General features: G+C 40.1%; 1 protein-coding gene across 1 annotated transcript; it reads left to right on the forward strand.

Annotated features, from left to right (window-relative positions):
- The first annotated feature begins 6,473 nt into the window (after positions 1-6,473).
- Positions 6,474-20,179, forward strand: LOC119725391 (ephrin-B2-like). The gene is made up of 7 exons (XM_038196796.1): positions 6,474-6,477; positions 7,010-7,017; positions 13,053-13,060; positions 17,184-17,479; positions 18,061-18,162; positions 19,052-19,189; positions 19,998-20,179. Exons 1-7 carry the CDS (start codon positions 6,474-6,476, stop codon positions 20,150-20,152), a joined length of 711 nt encoding a protein of 236 aa, XP_038052724.1. The 3' UTR covers positions 20,153-20,179.
- Positions 20,180-20,960: the final 781 nt, after the last annotated feature.

The raw sequence follows: 20,960 nt of genomic DNA on the forward strand, positions 1-20,960 counted from the left end.
TTATTTTTGGGGGAAAATATTACAATTCACTTAATTGTCACTTTCATTATTATAGAAATGTTTGATTGTTACCTGCAGTATTTTGCTAACTGTGTCCTTTTCTTTTTCCTTTTTGTTTCATGCTTGATGTTTATCTGTTTGCATCATCTGTAACCTGCTATTTTGCTGTTTATAGGTAAGTGCCTTTTTTACATAATTTAACTATTTTGCCACCTCAGCACATTTTGTTGCTTATTCTTGAACAAGAAAGTTGAGAGTAACTGAATCATCGATTTCGTGACGGAAAGTTTAATTATAAAAAAGATTCACTTTCTTAAACCAAAATATTTACACATCTTTAACCCTCCTATGCAAACATACATTCTGTGCAAAGTTGTCCTTTCAGTCAAAATCAATCAAGGGACTGTTTTTAACAGTTAAGAGCTCCCAGCCTACATAAAGCAGGATTGACTGGCTGTGACTGTTTGTGTAACTTGATACAGCTATGTCTTGACTTTAGGTGATTGATAAGCCAGCTGTGCCTACCACTTGCCTGCTTTTGTCTGTTGACTGAGTTTGAGTGTCACAGTGCTTGCTAGGAATATGATCTGACTGTTGGTGACTAGCCTGTGTAAAAAGGATGGCAGGGGAAGAAGATTGATTTTTTGACTGTCTGTGACTGTTTAAATAGCAGGAGGGTTAGCATCTTAAAAGCTGATACGGTGTATTTTGGCAACTTGAACACTGGAGTAACAAGTCAACCAATTATGAATTCATTTGTGAAGTGTGCCTCAGAAAGTGTAATGAATATGCATGGTTATTCACCTCCAAGACGTTACCCTGACCAATCACAAGGCTGGACAGATCATGAATATTCACGTAATTGGAAGACAAAAATTAAACTCAAAGCTCATCAGATGATACATTCTTCATCACCAAAATTATCTTGATGTTTCATCTCAAACTCCGATGCCGACGGAAATATTTTCTCAAAGAAATCCAATCCTGTTTTGACAGTCTTCGTTTTCTGCTCCCTGTATACGACACTGCGCCCTGTCCAACATATTCGCATAAGACCCAGATCTCGGCCAACTATATCTGCTTACACGCACGGCAGCTGATTTTTCCTTCTGAAAGTAGAGCAAAACTGCAAGGAAAGGGAAAAAAAATCGCGGCCATGGCCAAACGGCGGGCGGGAGAAAGCGATTGATGTCGTGGCGGCACGACCCGAACCACCGCGCCGCAGTGCCTATTAAGGGGTATCTTATCTCACACACGACTTGTGAGTGTTTACGCTGCTTGCAATAACTCCAATGGCCTGCTGGAGAGGCCTCAGCTCCATGTGATGTGAGGAACATTATAATTGGAATCGCACCTCATGTGTAGTTTAATGCTGCAATTTACGTGTACAATATTTCCCTGGCTTCCCGAGATGTCTCTTGACCTTGTTTTCTGGATTTGCAGCTTACATAAAGAATACAACATTTTTGGGGAGAAATATATTTTGTAGTATTTGGAAATAGGCTTTGTTCAAGGTTGTTTGTACTTCGTTTTAGACCACATTTTGTCAGAAGTACCCACTTGTTAGATACATGAGGGTGATTATAATGCCAATGAATATTTTGGCTTTGCATGCTATCTTTGAAAAAAACATGCCTTTGAAAAAAAAGTTTCGAAAAATATTGCCTTTCTGTTCAAACTGGATTGTACCCATGATTGTACTCAGTCTCTATGGTCGCTCTAGGTGATTTTAAAAAGCAAACTTTATTCATGTTCAGTGGCCACTGTTTCCATTTCAGGCTAATGGAATTAAATAATTTCTGTTGGCTCTGTGCATGAACCGTTGAGGTCGGTGTGGCCTACTTATGAGAGTCAAGCAGCGGCAAGCTTTCGCTTCTGTAGGTTACGATGTAAAGTACTAAGAAAAAAAAATCCACAAAAAAAGGAAGAAATAAAAGGTTAAAGCTGGCAATTTCCATGTCACACAGTAGCAGGAAAAATAAAAAAGTTGGACGGCTTGTCGCCTGGCAAAACGAAAGTCGCCCTCGCCTCTTTTTCAAAATACTGTTTTTACAAAATCTAAGTAAACATGTCGCATGTAAGCTGAGGGTTTGTTGCCCACGGCCGAAACGATGTCATAATTATGCAGGAAAGCAGTCCTGTGCTTGGGGTGGTTGTTATACGAGTTGTCCACACAGGCAACAAAAAAAAGAGAGAGAAAAGAAAAAAACTCGGCTCATTTTCCAAAAGTTTGAGGACTTTTTGGAAAAAAAACCCCGTCCACAGTACCTGAGACTTTTCTTGTTCGGCAATATTTGCCTGGAGACGCCAACTTAAGGCTTTTACAAATGAACGGGGGGTGAAGAAAAAACTTCTAATCAGGTCAACAGTATGTTAGACTTTGGTCGGAGTGAGATTTTTGCGCCCAGGGTGGCAATTATAGCCCTCCTTGACGACTTTTGAATTGATCTCGTTCACGGACAAACTTTGGCATACAATATGGAGTGCCCTTGGCTTAAGAACCTATGAGAATCGGAAAGAAGAAGAAGAAGAAGAAAACTAGAGGTGCTGCAGCGGGACTATGGGATCAGAATGTTGCACTCGATGGTTTTTTGGCCTCGGGGTCGTGTGTGTAGACCATGTTTGGCTTGGCGACACTCTCCTGTACTTACAAAGTTTCTGGCTCTTTAGAAGGAAATACGGGTGAAGATTTTTTGTTTTTACCATCGTAGCGTTTTGAGTTTCTAGACCTTGTAAGACAGATGCCAAAAGATATTTTGCAATGGACACCTGGTACACTGTTCATGTAATTTCATTAACAATTACAAAGTCTTTTTTTGTTTGTTACAGTCTTTGTGCCTTTGGACAAAGTTGTCAAATTACATGTGCCTAATTTTCAAACGGTGTTTAGCATGACTACAAGGAAATTGGCGAAAGATGACCTTGGTCGAAAAACTGATTCTTCCGTTCTGATCAAAGCATTCCCCTCAATGAAATTAAAAGCTGAAAAACCCTGATGCAAATGAAACGCAGCGGGGAATTGCTATAATTATTTTGGAATTGTTTGGTGCTCATGTCTGCCGTCTGATGTACATGTTTGCACCCCAAGTCAGGTTGCTCCCATCTGTCATGACGTCTCAATTCCTAGAGCCGTCCTGCTCTAGACATCGTTGGTGGCCGGTTTTATAGTTGCTAAGTTTTTCCTCCCTTGTTGTGGTGGTGAATGTTGTTTTGGAAGGGCAGACGTGTAGGTGTGTGACGTCCTTCTATACTATTTAAAGAGAAGTCTGTTGTAATACAACCAGACAGAAAAATAATATTGCAGACGGATGGTTATGTAAATTACACAGAAAAAAAAAGTTGTGCAAATAAATAAACTGTAAGGTGACTTATCTGTTCTTTTTCACTTGAAGAAAATTGAAATGAAGAACTCTATCTCTTTCTCTCAACATCAACGTAAACTAAAGTTCTGTGTTCAGACGAAGTTAGACAAAATATTGCACCAACAATACATTAAAATCAAACTTCTGCAGCTGATGAAAATATCTGTCGGTAACTAGTGCAGATGGAAAAAGGGGCGGGGCATCCGATTACAAATCATAAATATGCATGAGTTCCTACGTTTGGGCGGTAACATTCTTCTTTGCTATGCAAATTTGTTGACATCTGCTGCTATCTGCCTGGGTAAACTTCTGGACTCTACAAGCAGCAGTACCTGTACATATTGATACCGTTGACTGGTCGGTTTCTCAGACTGGAAACCTTTAATGCCAATCACAGATCCTATCAAAACCCAAAACCAACCACATAAATGTCTCGCAAATCTATATTTGCCCAGCCAACATCATTAACACTTCCCAATCAGGTACTTGCAGACCCATTCTTAACATTTTAACAGGCAGTTAAGCACAGTACCCCCCCCCCTCCCTCCTTCCCTTAGACATCTACCCTGACCCTGGTTAGCCATAAGGCCAATAGAGATCAATGGAACCTATCACAGCATGATGGCCGCTCGTTTTCATGGCAGATATACGGAGACGGAATCCTTGTTTTCCCTCTGGAGCTGTCTGGTCCCAGAATTCCTGGTTCGGGATGATGACTTCCACCTGGCCGTTTTTGAAACTTGGGGTTAACACTCCAGCTTGGGCTTCAAGCTCAAACATCAGGATCCCCAGGTGTCTGATACTGAGGATTCTTCCATTAGCCTTCAAAGCGTCCACAACCGCCCTGCCATTTACTCCTCAAACCGCCCCAAAATGCCCCAGTACTCTTTGCTTTTATTGACTTATGGAGGAGGGTTAATGCTAAAGGGTTAAGGCAGACCCCTAGTTTGCTACTCCAGAAACATCAAGTCGTAGGTGCATGTACATGTACATGTACAAAGCCACAGTTTTCAGTCTTTCTGTCTGGTTTGATTGCTAAATGCTTCTGAGGTCCTTAATGAAGCCGACCCTGGGAACAATCCCAAGGTTTCGTAAATGGCCCTGGACAATATGAGATGTCAACTGAAGGCTCATGTCAGAGACCTGCTCATAAAAGACAACAAATCCGCAGGGCCTAATTTTATGGAGCTGTCAAGTGCAAATCTTGCTAAGTACTTAATATTTGTTAAGCCAAAAAAATTGGGTCACCGGCCAAAAAGTCATGCAGTCTATACATCTCGTGACAGGTACTTAGCTGAATTTTGCCGAGCATGTTAATTTTCTAAGCACTTTATTTTCTGATGAGCTCTTGAAAAGTACTTCCGTTTCATTTTTTTTTTAATCATTAGTATTAAAATAACATGTGTGTATAGCTTAAAGTCATTAACTGGGGAACATTTACCTCAGAGCTCTGACAGTCTCTAGGATAAATTATATGCCCATTGAGCAGGGGTAATAATGATCATATAGCAGAGATATAATGTTCAGTACATTGTTGTTATTATTACAGCCATGTTAGTTTATTTTAGCCTCCATGGTCTGCACTAATTTTTATTATACAAATAACGAATGTTTGTGAGTGCGATGGTAAGAATAATTTCATGAGGTGACAGATTGAATGTTCTATTCCACGAGGCGAAGCCGAGTGGAATAGAACATTCAATCTGTCACCGAATGAAATTATTCTTTCCATCGCACGAACGTAAAACATTCGTTATTTGTTTTATACAACACCAGAATAAATTTTCGTCATTTGATTGGTAAATAATAAACTACAATTTATTTTGATTTTAAAGATGTTGGACTACCCCTTCACGAAAATGTTTGAACCCAACGCTGTAGCGCTGGCTCTTTGGAACAATACGCGCTACGCTGAACGCGCACACCAGCATGCATTTTGCACGCAAATACCGCGTCATGGAACAAGCGCAAAGTGAAACGGTATAACGCATGGGTATAACGCATGGTCGCACCGTGCATTATACCGAATAATAATATGTCACGTGATCTACAATTCACCAATCAGATGACGGGGATTTATTCAGGCGTTGTATAAAACTTGTCTATGAATTCCATCCTGTGATCCATTTTTGACGAGATCCACCTGTTCTCAGGCCCGGTGGTTTTCTCTTTCCTCTCTGGGTTGTTTGGCAACAAACCATGGTGTGAAGGTTAGGGATAATGGCTGGTAGACTTGACCTCAAGATACCGGCACAACCGTGATATATAAACATGGGCCCTGGCCTGGCGCTGCACCATACCAACAGGTTTAGGAGACAAAAATGTGTAGAAGTTCAAGGATCCTGGAGAAAAAAAACATGAAGAGCGAAACATTTTGTTGCTTTTCTAATACTCAGCAGAAAGCATTTGACATAAAATGTCATGATTAAGCCAAAAATATCATCGCCTCGTAGACACCTGTTTGATTGCCTCTTTTAAAGTTGCCAAACAGATCTTGCAAATCATTATATTAATTTGCATAAAAATTATTATAGAGGCTTTTAAATTAATAGGCCTATAATTTAATTTACTGTAAGTGATTATTGCAAAAATTGGATATAATTTTTTTCTTTCTTGAAGTTTACAAAAATGAAAGCTGCTTATTTTTTTAACAGATAACGATGACTTTTATCATACGCATAACTTAGCACACAGTGAGGAGTAGGGATCCTATTTTAAAAAAAGAAAGAAGAGAGAGCATGGTAAGGTTTTGATGGAGAAGGCACTTTATCATGGCCCTTTTATCGGAGTAAACACTTGTATTATTGACATTCTGCGCTAGAAGCCAACCAACCGAACGCATTAGTTGAAAGATTGAAATGGAGATTACCCTCTCAAATGAGCAAATAATTGTTCTACCGTGGTCCATAAAGAAGGCCATCCTAAAGTAAATCCCTGTCGTCCTTTTCCTTCGTCCGTTCCTAGCCGGAAATCATAGCCGGAGAAAAAAAAAGGACAGTCCAGTCCAATCGACATAATTAGAAATGAAATCAGGTCAAATCGTCAGAAGAGCGTTCTTAAACGGCTCGTTGGAGCGAGAGCACGGAATGAGGAATTTTGTGCCGTCTCGGGATGGGTTAGCGTCTTGACCTCTCTAAGATGAAGCCACGGGTGGATTGATGCTGACAACCGTGGCGGGTTTTTACGGGGGCGTGGCTGAGAAGGGATGGTGAGGAGTGTGGGATTAAGGAGGACTCCTTGAGTTGATGGATTGTCATGGGAATCGCATCCTTACGTCTCCTACTTTCCAGGGCTGTTTTTGGGATCTTGTGTTGACATATTTCTTGTCTCATCAGTTTTTTTGGAAGCATTGGCTCCAAAGCTTATTTTGAACCTGCAAAATGCTCAAAATGACAAAATTTAAGTTAGATTTTATTGGTTGATTTGCATATTCAGGATGTAAAAAACTGGTTTTGTTCTAGCTGTTGCAATCTTTTGGATTCAGCAGGCTTCAAACATAAGTTTAGGATTGACAATTGCATATTTTGTGGCATTTCTAGAGTAGAACCAGAAAGTATTTTTAAATGATAAAAACGTGCTTGACCTTGTTCATTTTTTTTTTTAAATTGAAGAGTTACTTTGACTTCCCGTCCGTAAGTGATGGACAGGGAACAAGGTGGAGGTTACGGATGTTTCAAATTCAAGTCAGTCAGACAAGTTGTCTCCAAAGAAACAGCAGGAGACATACTTACTGAATACTTGTGAAACGTTTTTCCGATGACAAAAGAAGGAATTTCTAGGGTTTCCGTGCCATCTGTTTGCAAGTCAAAAAGCTGGATTCCTGATGTATGTGTTTGATTTATAGGGACATATGTTGGGCTTGTTGTCTGTTTTGCAACTGACAAAAACAGACGAGTGTTCTCTTGTGACAGGAGGTGCTCTACAGATGTGAATACGGTTTCCATGTTGGCATTGAAATAGTTTTGATGGATGGACAGGGTGGAAAGATCAAAATTATGGGCGGGTCTATTCTGCCTTTTTGGAAACCGAGGCCAAAATGGATGTTAATGCTTGCGGAGTTACAAACCCATAAATCACTATTAGCAATCCATCCTGTTTCCTCCCACTTCACTAAAGAGAGGGATAAGCTAGACCATCACTTTTTTATCCAAGTTGTTGCATCACGTCCTGGCACTTTAAAAACAAATATTCTGAACTTTAATTATGATATTTTTGATGTGGAAAATGAGAAAAAGTTTTGCAAGTTTTTTTATTTTTCTGAATTTTTTTTTTTAATTTACCCTTCACTTATTTTGGATAAAGATACAGACATGTAGTTTCAGTGGTTGATCTACAGGACGTGGTGCCCGGGGTGGGGGTCAGCCTGACAGGGTCTACTCTAAACACCACATCTCGGGCCCGCAAAAGAACTTGGAAAATCGTGCAGAAAAACACAGCAAATGCATGCTAACCCCCCCCCCCCTATTTTGACAGCAAAATTCCCCTTTTGATCCACAGCTGGAGCAGTCCCTGAGCTTCAGAATCATGAAGTTAGTCTGGTTTAAGTCCTGAACTGTAAAAATCTTGATTTAGCCATGTGTTCCTTCCTCCATGATTTAGCTAACTTACACAGTTATACTGCCTTCCATCCTTCCCCTCCAAACCGCCCAAACCAAAGCCTGAAATCAACCTGCTGAGGGGGGAGGGGGGGTCAAGAAACATATGTTTCCCTCAACCCAGGGGAGGAAGCCAGCTTACTGTTGCTGGACCTGGCCCATGAATATTGCCCCATGTGGAGTGCGGCGTGTCACAGATCAACTTACAACCTGTCTGATATCATGACTCCCCTCTTATTTTTTTTTTGCTCCAATGGATACCATATTGTACACACTTGGCTGTGTGTTGTGATGCATGGGGCTCACTGATGCATGCAGCAATGGCTCATGTTTGTCAGATGTGAGCATAAGCAAGGTTATTGTGGGACCATAATTTATGCAGAATTATATTTGAATAATTCATATGCGGGAAAGAAGATGGATAGTTGTAATCGAAAAAGTCAAGACGAAAAGTTTTCTGTAGTTATTGTTCAGAAAATGTTCAGGCGTAATGTTCGCATATCTGTGGTGATACCAGAGTATCTCTAGTTCCATAGAGCTAGGAACTAGTACGTAGCTCTATGGTTCATGTACTGTAAAGATCATCAACAAAGTAATCAGCAGGCTTTACCATGTCCTTGATAGGAGACTTAAAGTGTATCATCGCTTAGAAAACATAAAAACTTAACTGCCCCACTCGAAACCAGCATTCTTGTGGGTTTAAGCCAGACATGAGACACTTATCCCAGCCCAAAATCTTGTTATCACTACCATAGGGTGTCCTTGTAGCGAGGTCACCAAATGTGTCATCACTGATTGGACATAAAAAACGAAGAGCCCTCTTAATACCCCTTATCCTTCTGGCATTTTATGGTCGAGCTATTAACCCATCTCCTGGAGCAATCCCTCATCTGATTGACATATGATACCAGGTGGAGGGGTCGCCACGGCAACCATCGACACCTGGTGACTGAATAGCAGGGGAGGATTGTGGGATTGCCGGTTACAGTCCAAACAAACTGTCTCTAGCCACACAGACTGCCAAGGCTGGGTGTGGAGGCTGACTGAGCACGCCAGGTGCGACGCTGGAGTTCAGTTGTTACTGGATAGTTACTGTTTGATCAGGGATTGACTGAACAAATTTTAGTTTCGGAATTCAGTCCTTCCCCCCACCCCCCCCCCCCCCCCCCCCCCACCCCACCCCCCACCCCCCAAACAAAATTGCTAGTCACTGATTGTGAATATTTTATCTCTAGCAGAGGCCAATTTGTGAACATATCTGAAAACTTTGATACATACGCATACTTCTACAAATTTATGACGTTACTTGTTTTCTAAGTTACTCAAATTTCACGAGCACAGTTTTCCTTTTAATTGCGTGGTTGTTTTTTGTGTGTGGAAGATTTACTTCACGAAGTTCCAGTTAAGTTTCAGTGTTCTTCCTTTCAAGGAATCTTGACAAAATTAATCATATTTCTAAATTAAATTGGTCCCAGAACATCAAGAAAAAACATATTTGCAAAAAAAATGTACTTGTGCTCATATTTAGCTCTGAAGTTTGGTCTGCTTTTTTCCAATGCCTATTTTTTTTTTTTTTGCAATTCCTTGTGCGTGATTCCTTTCCATAATTTATTTTGGGAGAAGAGTGATTTTTCCCCAACTGCCTCAGAATTTGAGGAGGACCCCTTTTCCTTTCAAGGACCCCAGCACCAGGTGGCATCTCACCAGCAGAGCGGCGGCTTGTCATATTTCATAACCCCTTTCAGTTTCAATTAAATCCCAATTAAACTCGGACCTAATTACATCATGATGTCAGAAAAGTGAATAAAACCACAGGTATCTGGACGGGAGGTTGTAGTTTTTTGTAGATAAGGGCGGTTTGGATTTGGTAAAGTGGGAGTTTTAGCCCTTGGATATTTGTGATAAAAATGTTCTGTGGGGCTTTCTTCATTTTGTTGGATAAATCATGATCAGTTTCAATTTGAGCTCGAGGGTTGAATGTGATCAAAATTGATACCATACGTTTTTCTCCCACTTTCAACTCAAATTTGGGGAAAGGGGGGGGGGGGGGGTTTAAATGTCTGCCCACTTTAGCTTTTTTTAGATAGACTATGAAATCCGTAGGGAACTAATAAAGAACCTGCTATATTTCTTTTTGAACATCCCTCTTCAGTTTGTTCTTGTGATGGTACGGTTATTTTATTCAAGAGACAGAGACGGAGTGGTCTGATCTTTTCAAAGAGGCCGGCTTGCTGAAAGCCTCGACCCAATTATGCAAAATTTACCGCGGACTGTCGACATTGGGGTTAATTCTCCAATAATTTGGTTACAATAAACCATAATCTTTTATTCAAGGAGGTCTGGGGTCAGTAGCAAGAGCTAATTGGATTTTTTTCTCTCCTTTTTTTTTCTGTGAAGTTCTTCTTTTTTAAAGCCTGTCGGTTCTTGTAGCAAAAGCTCCCCGACAGTTAACAAATTTACGAGGTCCATTTCAGAAATTTGGCTTTGGGAGCTACCGGAATAAATTATGTGCTAAGGTTATGATTCCCCAGCGATCGCCTCTAGTCTGTGATTGTTATTTAAGACCCCAAATGTTGCTTTTTCAAGCCCAACCCAAGGAAATATATGATTTGAGTGCTTCGCCTTGATTTGGTTAACCTGAACAAAATGTTGTCAGAATTGGAATTGTTGAGAAGAAAGTTTTTTACTAGAGATATATTTTAGCTGTCCTTAGTGTCTTTATTTTTCATGTATCTTGTTTTGTGTAAAACTGTTCTACTCCACATATATTGTGCTTTGAGGAAAAGCAGAAGTCAAAAATGGAGACAGTGTTCACAGGTTTTGTATCTATCTAGCGTCATTCCTGGCTGAAGCAAAGTAAAGAGTTCAAAGGTAAAGCTTGTTCAGTTTCTTCTTACATGTCTAACCAATATCAACTTTTCCATATGTTGTGTCGGATCCGCAAACTTCACAGAGCGTGAATAACTGCCCGTGACAGAAAATTACCAGAGTTATTCAAATGGAATCGTCAGTTGCTACAGCTCGTCTCGTCCCTGGCCCGTCTCGTCCCTGGCCCAGACGGGCTTCAAAAAAAGATGCCCCAATTACGTTCCAGTCCATTTCCTTCCCATTACCAAGGTATCCCTTACTGAATGTTCTCGGATCACTGCCAGATATCTTCAAAACCCTCCTTCTTAAACGGTGAATCTCTCAGTTGATTTGCTTCATGGAATGTCCTGGTCCTGTTTTTGAAGTTGGAGTGGAGAGGACTTTTATCCTAGTCGCTTGCCCCGCATCGGTCAGGGGTGGGCTGTATGTCCTGACCTCGCATTCTTCCAGCATGGAAAGTATTTGCTAGGATTTCATTCTGCCTGCAGCGGTTTTCTTGAAGAGACGGTGATATTAGTGGAGTCGGAGAGGTGAATTGGGCTAGTTGGAACAGCAGGAGTTCATACGATGAAAGATATTGTCTGTTGAACTTTAATATTGCTCCAGATGAAGTAACGCTGTCTGTAATATTGCAATACTCCACTTTCCTACATGTATTTCTAGGGCCAATTTCATGGTAAGCACACTGCTAAGCACACAAGTTTATTAGCATAGAAAATGTACTTAGCAAAACTAGGTTACCAGCCAAAATATCATTTGAGATATGTTGCTTGTGCCTGGCGCTCCACTGATTTCTTCTCAACAAATTAAGCTCTGTGAAATCAGGTCAGAGTTTTCAGTATTTTTTTTTTCAGTATTTTTTTTTTCAAAGTCAAGCAAATAGTTTTCTTTTAGTCGAGGAAATAAATCTCCGGACATTAAAGCTCTATACCGCAGAACCTACCCCAAAACAAATATAAAACAAAAACAATTCTAGTGATTCGATACAAGCAGAGGGTGAAAAACATAAATTTAAAGCAAAATGTAGACATTTTTGGATGGAAATTTATCACTCGTCCTTGCAGTCTACTCCCCCGTCCTGCCCAAAAGTCAAACAGGGCAACCCTGTTTGGACAGATGGTCTTGGCATGGTGGCAAAGTTTCTTCCGCCCAAATGTCCGTGTTTTCCTTCTATGCTTAGCCAAAGTCCCCAGACAATTTCCCCAACCAATTTCCAAGTTTGGCGTGAGTTGCGACCTTATTGACCAAGTCCTGACAGATGCCTTAATCTTGAGACTCGGTTTCAGCTGCGGCTAATTTCATCGAAAAAAATTGCTGAGAGCAGAAAACATTTTGCTTACAAAAGTTGAAGACTTCTATTCCTTGTGACCTTTCCAATTACACAGAAGTGACGGAACTGCTTAAAGAAGAAAATACATTAAAATGCTTTAATAATGAATAATCATGCTTAGCAAAAAAACACGATTTGAAAGCAGTTGCAGCCTTCTTTCAAGCTACATTTTTGCTGAAAACTTGAATTAGCAAAGTAAAACATTCCCTGTCCTGGGCAATTCAGAGTTCTTTGAGCATTACCGTGAAATTGTACCAAGCGTTGACAAATCACCCCTCGACATGCTCGAAAGGAATTCATCCAAATTCCATCCCCCTCTTCACATCCTACCCTTCAACGCCTTCCTCTAACCACCCCTAAAGTTCCTCATCGTTTTCAAGTCTATGAACTCTTTATCATGATCATACCAACACTGGGTGTGAAAATCAACAGAGGAAAAAACTCCATGCATAGAGACAGACAGGATACATATTTGCCCTAAAGGGGCAGGATCTGACAGACTCGAGAGATTTTTTCGGAGGGGTGGAGAAATTTGATGCCCATGGCTAAATAAGTAGGTGATGATGTATGGAAGTTTTGACCCCTCAAAAACGATGTCAACCCTCAGAAAAGCTTTATATGTAAGTTGTAGTGTACAGTTTACCAAGTTTTTTGGGGGGAGATATAGAAACGGATGTATGTTTTTCAGATATACATGTTCAAAACCAGTGATATAGTTTTTTGTTACGTGTTTTCTTCCTTATGCTCTGTCTTCTGTGAAAGTTTTATGAAGATTTTCTGACTGATTTTCACGAGCTTCAATGAGTTCTGGCAAAGCCTGCAAAGTTTCACTCAGTAACTCTCTTAAGAATTTATATTACTTTATGTTAAAATCTAGTGTATATATGCAAGATTCAGAATGCCAAATTTTAAATTCCGAATTTTTTAACTTTGTAGCTTGAAACTGGAACTTTGTAATCTGCCAATAACATCAACTGCCTCGCGTGCTCTTGATTTCCGATCTAGGCCTCGCATACTTTTTTTTTTGTAACTTGCGTCATCAACCGGGTCAGAAACTGTCATCCTGCTATCATATCCCATTACCGTTATTATCTCGACTCCTGAACCCATTCCGAACCCAACCCTTTCAACACTTATCAGTCTTCGATATAAATTACCAAGAGCGAAAAAGCAAAATGATAAATCTCTTCCCATGAATTTGCTGTGAGACAGTGAACTTATAAATTTTGCCATCAGCAAGATGGCCAGCATGGAGCATAGAATTTAGACACACCTTGTACATTTTTTTCTTTGTGCCGAGATAAGACGTTGTGATCTCCTGACACTACACCTACAGTAAGGTGTAAATTTCGTCATTTTCTCACCCCTGCTGTACCCCTCGTTGTGTATACCTACTGACAGACGGGGTCTTGTTTTGTTTGTTTGTCGGGTTGGGCCGGGTGCGCATGGGCACCTGTAACTTTTGCCTTGATCCTTTGGTTTTTTGTCTTTGAGATATGGCAAGCGTTGTTTTGCGAAGCAATAAATTGTTGCTTGAAAAGTTGACGGTCTTTGAAGTGGAAAACAGTACTCACTTTGTTTTGTAGCGAAGACTGTAAGCAAGTTTCTCAGGCTAGGGATCTGTTGGTGAATTGGATCGATTCTGGCAGTGATTTTAATTTTCTTTGAAGACAAACAATCCTTTCTTGAGTGTCAAAGTAGTGATTTACAGAAGTACTAAATTTAAAATAAATAAATGAATATATAAATAAACCAATAAAAGACCCAGTTCTTAGCTCTAATTGTGTTGTTCCTGCCTTGTGTTATGAAGAACAGTCACTGACACCTGGTACATTCCTGTCCCACTCCTGGTTTCAATTAATATTTTAATCTCCCAGTTAATCACTCAATAAAACTGTTGCTTTCTCTACCAATTTCAATCTGTCCAAACCATCCCAGTAATACCCAAGACAAACTGGAACCTGGCCAAACCAATTACTGTTAATGACTCTGGCCTTTGATGGGCAATTAAGGAAAGAACACCCCTCCTCATCCTCTGTGGAAGTTCCCAGATGCTGTGTAAATGGATTAAACCCAATGTGGAGTCAATTAAGCAATTAGGGGTGTTATTGTTGACAGAGGGACTTAAAGTAGGGGAGGTCAGCTGTGGTTGTCTTGTAATATTGTTGGTCATTTACTTCAGACTTTTGTTATTTTTACAAAGTGGGGATGAAAATTGTTGACTTTTAAATGGTCAACTTTCTCTCCTTTGTTCAGACTTGATTCAGCTTATGTAATCGTTGTCTGGAGTGGAGACCAGACAAGGCATTTTAATGTCTTCAAGACATTTGACAAACTTTCAGATTTAACACTCTCTTTTGGTGAAGCCGGATTAAGGCAGTGAAAGACCCATCAGAGGTGTTGTTTGAACTTGGCTGCAGAGATTTGCTGAGCCATGTTTGTCTTGCTCTGTGCTTAATGAATGGACCATTTAGCAGTCTGGTGCCATTTGCAGTTAACAGTGGCTTTCTTTTGCCTTATCCATTCTGAGTAGGGTTGTGGAAAGTTTTTGTCTATAAAGCTTTATCCTGTGGACAGCTGATATAACTTTGGCTGACTGGCCTATGAATATGCATTGCAGGCTTTGTTTGTATACATATGCATGTACACGCATGCCAATGCACAAGTGTGTGGTCAGTGTGGAACTCTTCCAGTTTTGAGCCCATGTTTTGTATACACTTATATACTGTTGGACAAACATGTCAATGTTTTCCCACAAGAGGGCAGCATTGCATTTCTACAGTTGATTAGGACCACTCACTCACTTGCTCTGCAAAGTGTGCTTTGACCATCAGACAATAATCATGTGTATATTGAGGTGCCTATATTCCATTTTGAAATGTATGTTTTAATATTGAGAATTTAATACAAAGTATACACTGCAAGTCAGCCCATTTCCAGATCAGTGTTTTATTTTACTGAAAGAAAGTAGACTGAATTCCTTGTCCAGTGCCCACTCCAGAAGTGAATCAAATTCCTTTTCTAGCTCCATTTTCCGTCCCAACCACTCTTCTTTACACCTCAGATTTTTAACTGACACTGTCTTTTTTCCATTGTCCTTTCCTCCTGCTCCCATTAATTCTTCCCATCCAAACTCCAATCCCAATGTCTCCTCCGTCAGTTATAATTCCACCCTGCATCAACCCATCAATAGACCCCAAAATCCCCCACCGTCTAAAATCCCCGCTCACCCACTTGACATGCCCCAGAAAATCACCTCCCAAACAACCCCAAATCTGCTGCCAAAAAAAGCCACCATAGGCTACTGTATTACGCTGTCATCCAAACTGGCCGTGTGCGCCTCCTAAATGAAGTTTGCTCAGCGCAAACATTCGCTGGTGCATGTGTTTGTTATTTGCTCTTTGCCGTGTTTGCTTTTTGAGTCAGTTGGCATACCTTGATGGCTCAACTGGAAGCTTTCAGATCGGATTGTTTTCGGACCAGTGGATGCATACTTGCATGCTCAGAAGTCAATTTTGTTGGTTGATTGTCCTAAACCAAAGAAAGATATCACTTTTTTGGTTTACAGTACCACTTGTTCTTACCTGTGCCACTTTACTTCTGTGTCCAACTTAGTACAAAAAATCAGACGATTAGAAAAGATGTACTCTTAAAACAGGATGTTTTGATCTGGGGGATTTAAATCCGAATTTTTTAAAATTCGGTTTGAATTCCACAATTCGGTTTCGATTTTGGAAAATGGATATTCGAAACCAACCTTTAAAAAAAATTAAGCCTTCCAATATTTGTGATTAGGCTAAAGAAAAGCTAGTTTGCCATTACTGAATTTCAAGGAATTGTGCAAAAAAGAGAGAGAAATAAACAGAACAAAACAAACCAAACAGATCTCTCACCAGCACAATGTTCTCATGCTGTGCTTTTGTTGAAAAATATGTTCTGCTACATTAAATTTGTTAATATAACATTCCTAAACAGTCGCTTTTCTCCTCATTAAACCTCTCCTCAAAGTTCAACGTTGCTTACAGGAGAGAGTTGATTGCACTTAAACCTTATCACTTGTGTTTTAGAATCAGACATGATGATTGATGAGTGTAGTATGATGTGACAGTGTTTGGGGCCGAGGTTGGTGCGCTGAGACACCTCATGGGGCGCTGGCATTTTGATAAATTTCCACGCTTTGCTGCAAATGAAACATTCATTTATTTTGTTGCAGTTGGTTTTTTTTAATGGAAGGTGTGGGATACGTGATGGGACAGTAAACATTCCCAGACATACTAGTCAGAAGGTTTATGGGAGAAATCTACAGAATAATGTTGATGGGAATTTAAAAAAAATGTTTTCAGGGAAATGCACTTTTTATATCAGCATTGGTATTATTGGTTTCCAGATATTATTGAAAAATGTTATCACCGCCAATCGTCAATTGTTGAGAAATTGTGCATAATTTCAACAACAAAAATAATAAATTCTATTTAAATCTTATAATACATGTAAACTCTGTTCCTTTGACCTTTTAAGGCAAAGTCTTTCTTTTGGTCTTCTGTTTGCCCAGACGAAAGTCATGACCAGGGTTTTAGCCAGCATTTGAAAATTGGATATCCAAAATTTGCTAAAAATCAGAAAACAGTCCACCTTTTTGATGTTGTATAATCTAAAACTACAAAATGTGTCCAAAATAGCCTGTTGTGGATACTTTGTTGCTAAAACAGAGTGCATAGGACTGGTGCCAATTTCACGGTGCTGCTAAGCACAAAAATTTGCTTAGCACCAAAAAAAAGTCTGGCTTATAAAAGCAGGTTACCAGCCGAAACTCCTCGTGATGTATATTGCTCGTGATTAGTATTCAGCTGTTGTTTGCTTAGCATGAAAATCACATGGAGTTTTGGCTGATAACCTGCTTTCATATTACAGACTTTTTTGTGCTAAGCAAATTTTTGTGCTTAGCAGCGCCGTTAAATTGGGCCCTGGTGTTTCCTCTCGTAAACAAGAAATAAACATTATTTCTTTGTTCTGTTTTTCCCCTAACAGTTTTGGCACAGGAGGGCTGCAGGTGGAAGCGGAGATCAACGACAAAGTTGAGATCGAGTGCCCGAAGACTCCCAATACCACGACGGGGCGCCAGTTTGCCGAATACCTAAACTTCACACAGGTCTCAGAAGCTGGTTTCCACGCCTGCAGCACCAATAGAAGCTACGGCACCGTCCGTAACCTGCTGACGTGTAACAGACCCTTTGAAGACAATTCCTACATACTCCTGTTCCAGCGTGACTCGCCCGTCCCTTTCAGCTTGACTTTCATGCACAGTCGCACTTACTATTTTATAAGTAAGTACAAGGTTCTAATTGAACAAATATAATCACCTTTAACTTGGTGGAATTAAAGGGAATTAGGCAACATTTGCTTTTGCCGTAATGTTCAGAAATGGATTTAGGGGCTAGTATTTTATAGCAGATATTGTTACACTGACATAGTTAAAATGTTGGGTTTGTAAATGCTGGAAAAAACCAAGAAAAACAACAATGTTCTTGTAGTCTTGTTCCCTGATCCCACTTAAGATGAAACGTAGCAATTTATGGAAGGTCAGGGAATCAGTCTAGCTGGCTTGTATCCATTCACAGGTGTGTAATGGGTTGCAAAGAAAAGGCGGATTAGATAACTTGGGGGCAGTATTTGGTGGGAGAATGTTGATGGATGAAGGAAAGATAGAGAGACCAACCACTTTTACCAGAATTCTAATCAAGGAATTGAAAGTCAGTCACTTGTCAATCACATCTCATACTGTTGCAGATCAAATTGACAATCTGCCGGTATTAAACAGTGACAAAGAAACGATTGCTCATCAAAGTGAGTGCCCATTTGAAGCCCATTTTCTAACATTTGTGTTTGCTTTTCCCCTTTTTTATAGCAACCTCTGACGGCACATTAGCGGGCTTACAACAGGTTAACAGCGGCCTGTGTGACACGCATCACATGAAAGTTAGATTTTACATCAGGCCTGAGGCTACAGGTAAGTCATCTCACACGCTACAGACCTTTATCATAATGCCACCATTTCAGTCATGTTCCCTGTATCCAGTAACTGTACTGAATGATAATGGGTTTTTGTGCACAAAGGAACCAGACTATTTTTCCTTCCAGCCCCGCTTTGGTTACGTTGATTTCAATGGGAAAAATCGAGATGGCCGCAACATGATAATGGTCTATTGGGGTCCTCAAATCCAGAATCGTGTGGGAGGTCAGTTTTTGCACGTCCTCGCCTTCCACCTCTGTGTCCCCAGGTTCAAATCCGGGGTTCTATCACTTAACACATTAGCACATGTATTACATTGTATTACATTGTGTTATATTGTGTTTTTACATTGTATTACATTGTATTACTTTGTATTACATTGTATTACTTTGTATTACATTGTTTTACATTGTATTACATTGTATTACTTTGTATTACATTGTATTATATTGTGTTACATTGTGTTACATTGTATTACATTGTATTACATTGTATTACATTGTATTACTTTGTATTACTTTGTATTACATTGTATTACATTGTATTACATTGTATTACATTGTGTTACATTGTATTACATTGTGTTACATTGCACTACATTGTATTACATTGTGTTACATTGTGTTACATTGTGTTCATTCACTGAAGAAAATGAATAAACCCATAGAGTGTTTGTGCAGTTTTGGGTGCTAAAGTGACTGAAGGGTTAAGACGATTCCATGGGTTTCCTGACAATACTTGTCTTGGGATTTTCCTCAATCTTTCTTAATTAATCAAAAAGAAACATTTAACAGTAAGTTTCTTTTATTCAGCACTCAATTTGCCCCTTCTGATTCAATATTTCCACTTATCTTCTTTGTTTTTGATTCCATTTAACTGTCCACAGAACCCTCTCCTACAGGCCAGACGCCGTCGAGAACACCCCCTCGGACTAGACCCCCCAACCGGACGACGCGGCCCACAACAATACCCCCGACACAACCCAGGACGACTACTGTGACACAGGCAGTTACACAGAAGACAGGTAATGCAACAAGCCAAGTTATGGCGTTGCCAGGGAACTTTTTGCACTGAGGTTGTAGTCACTATAGGCAGTCACTTAAAGATGCAGTCACTTAAAGATGCATTCCCCGTGCCAAATTTGAGTTTCGTCCCGAAACAATAGTAGATTCCTTTTCTAAATTGCTATTTTTCTAGCAGTCAAAAAAATATTCACTTTGAATGAGATGTTGACCAAACAAAGTTGGCCCGTTTTTATTATTTATTGATATATGACTTTACAATTTTGAATAATTGGCTATCAGACATTAATTCTCGTGTGATAGGCTGGTTCCCGCCCCACTATCAGTATCGATAATGTAAGGACCATGCTTAAGGACCAGGAGCCAGTCTTCTCTTGAGACAGATATGTTTGTGCCCAAAACAAAATGCTTTTTTTTTTCAAAGGGTTACAGATGTAAACAAAACAAAAAAGGGTAAAAGGAGGCTTTTTTGATTGGGATAAAATTAACAAGTTGAAAATTTATTAATAAAAAAATTCAATTTGTTAAAGAGAAACATGAACGCAAGTTTAACTTTTAAGAAAGCATGCAACTATTGGACCACCTCATTCATGGCTACTTATTGTGGTTGATAGATTAGTGGATAGATTTTTCCGCCTTGTTTCTCCTCAAAAAACTTTCAGAGATTGTCACGGAGAAGCCGGTGGGAAGGGCTCCAAAAATTAAAAAGTACTTTTCCCAGTTTTTGTTGATGGATTTCAGTCCTGCTCCTTGAATTTGTTTTTAATTACATATTTTTCCCTATTTTTTCCTTCCCCAAAAAAATGCCAGAATTCGTCACGGAGAAGCAAGTTGGAAAGACCCCAGAAGATAAAAATTCAAATTCCCAGTTCTCGGACAACGCAAGCACCACGCTCAGACACTCGAGGGCGCTACTTCTGGCGGGATTCTGCGCGGCCATGCTGAGATTGCTAACGATGACGTGATGAGGAGTGGAGTAAAATGGGAAAAAACAAAATACATGCAAAAAACTCTGCAAATTCTCTCTTTTTTTATAAGTCTGAGATGATTGGTATTCCTCCCCAGATTTCTTGGGGGCAGGAAGGTCGTTTTGCCCGACTTCTGGTTTGAAGCTTGAGACTTTTTTTGATTAGATATTTTTCACTCTTAGTCGTCATGTGACTTGGAAGCTTGAAGCACAATCACTGGGTTACTCCTGCATTCCTCAGTGTTTCCATGGAAATTAGCTCTTTCACCATCATACCCATTGTCATGTAAGAAGATAGGGTATTATAGTGGAGTACTGTGGCCTCGTGGTTAAGGGCATTGGATTCGTGGTCTGCGGGTAAAGCTGCAGGTTGTGGGTTCGAGTCCAGCCTGGGGTCATGGTGCGTGTGCCCTTGGGCAAGGCACTTTGTCACTCATTGCTTCTCTCCACCCAGGAGTAAATGGGTACCTGTGTGGGCAGAGATGGTTATTGTGATTGATTTAGCTTCCTTGCGCCTAACAGGCAGCGTCGAGCTGTATACTCCCAGGGAGCTGAGATGGTATTTGGAATGTTTCATGGGCCCAATGAGCAGGGGTAATAATGATGTAGCGCCTTGAGCACCAGTCCTGGTGGATACGTGCGCTTTATAAATACCCACTATTATTGTTATTAATCTCAAAACGTGGTCATTGGAAGATTTGATGATTTGAAGATGTACACGAAAAACAGTTGAACGCATGATGACACTTACAAGTTACAATGTACGTGCAAAGTTTCAGATGTATACATGTGCACAGTGTACATGC

This window comes from Patiria miniata, unplaced genomic scaffold (assembly GCF_015706575.1).
Source record: "Patiria miniata isolate m_02_andy unplaced genomic scaffold, ASM1570657v1 HiC_scaffold_19, whole genome shotgun sequence".
Classification (NCBI taxonomy): Eukaryota; Metazoa; Echinodermata; class Asteroidea; order Valvatida; family Asterinidae; genus Patiria; species Patiria miniata.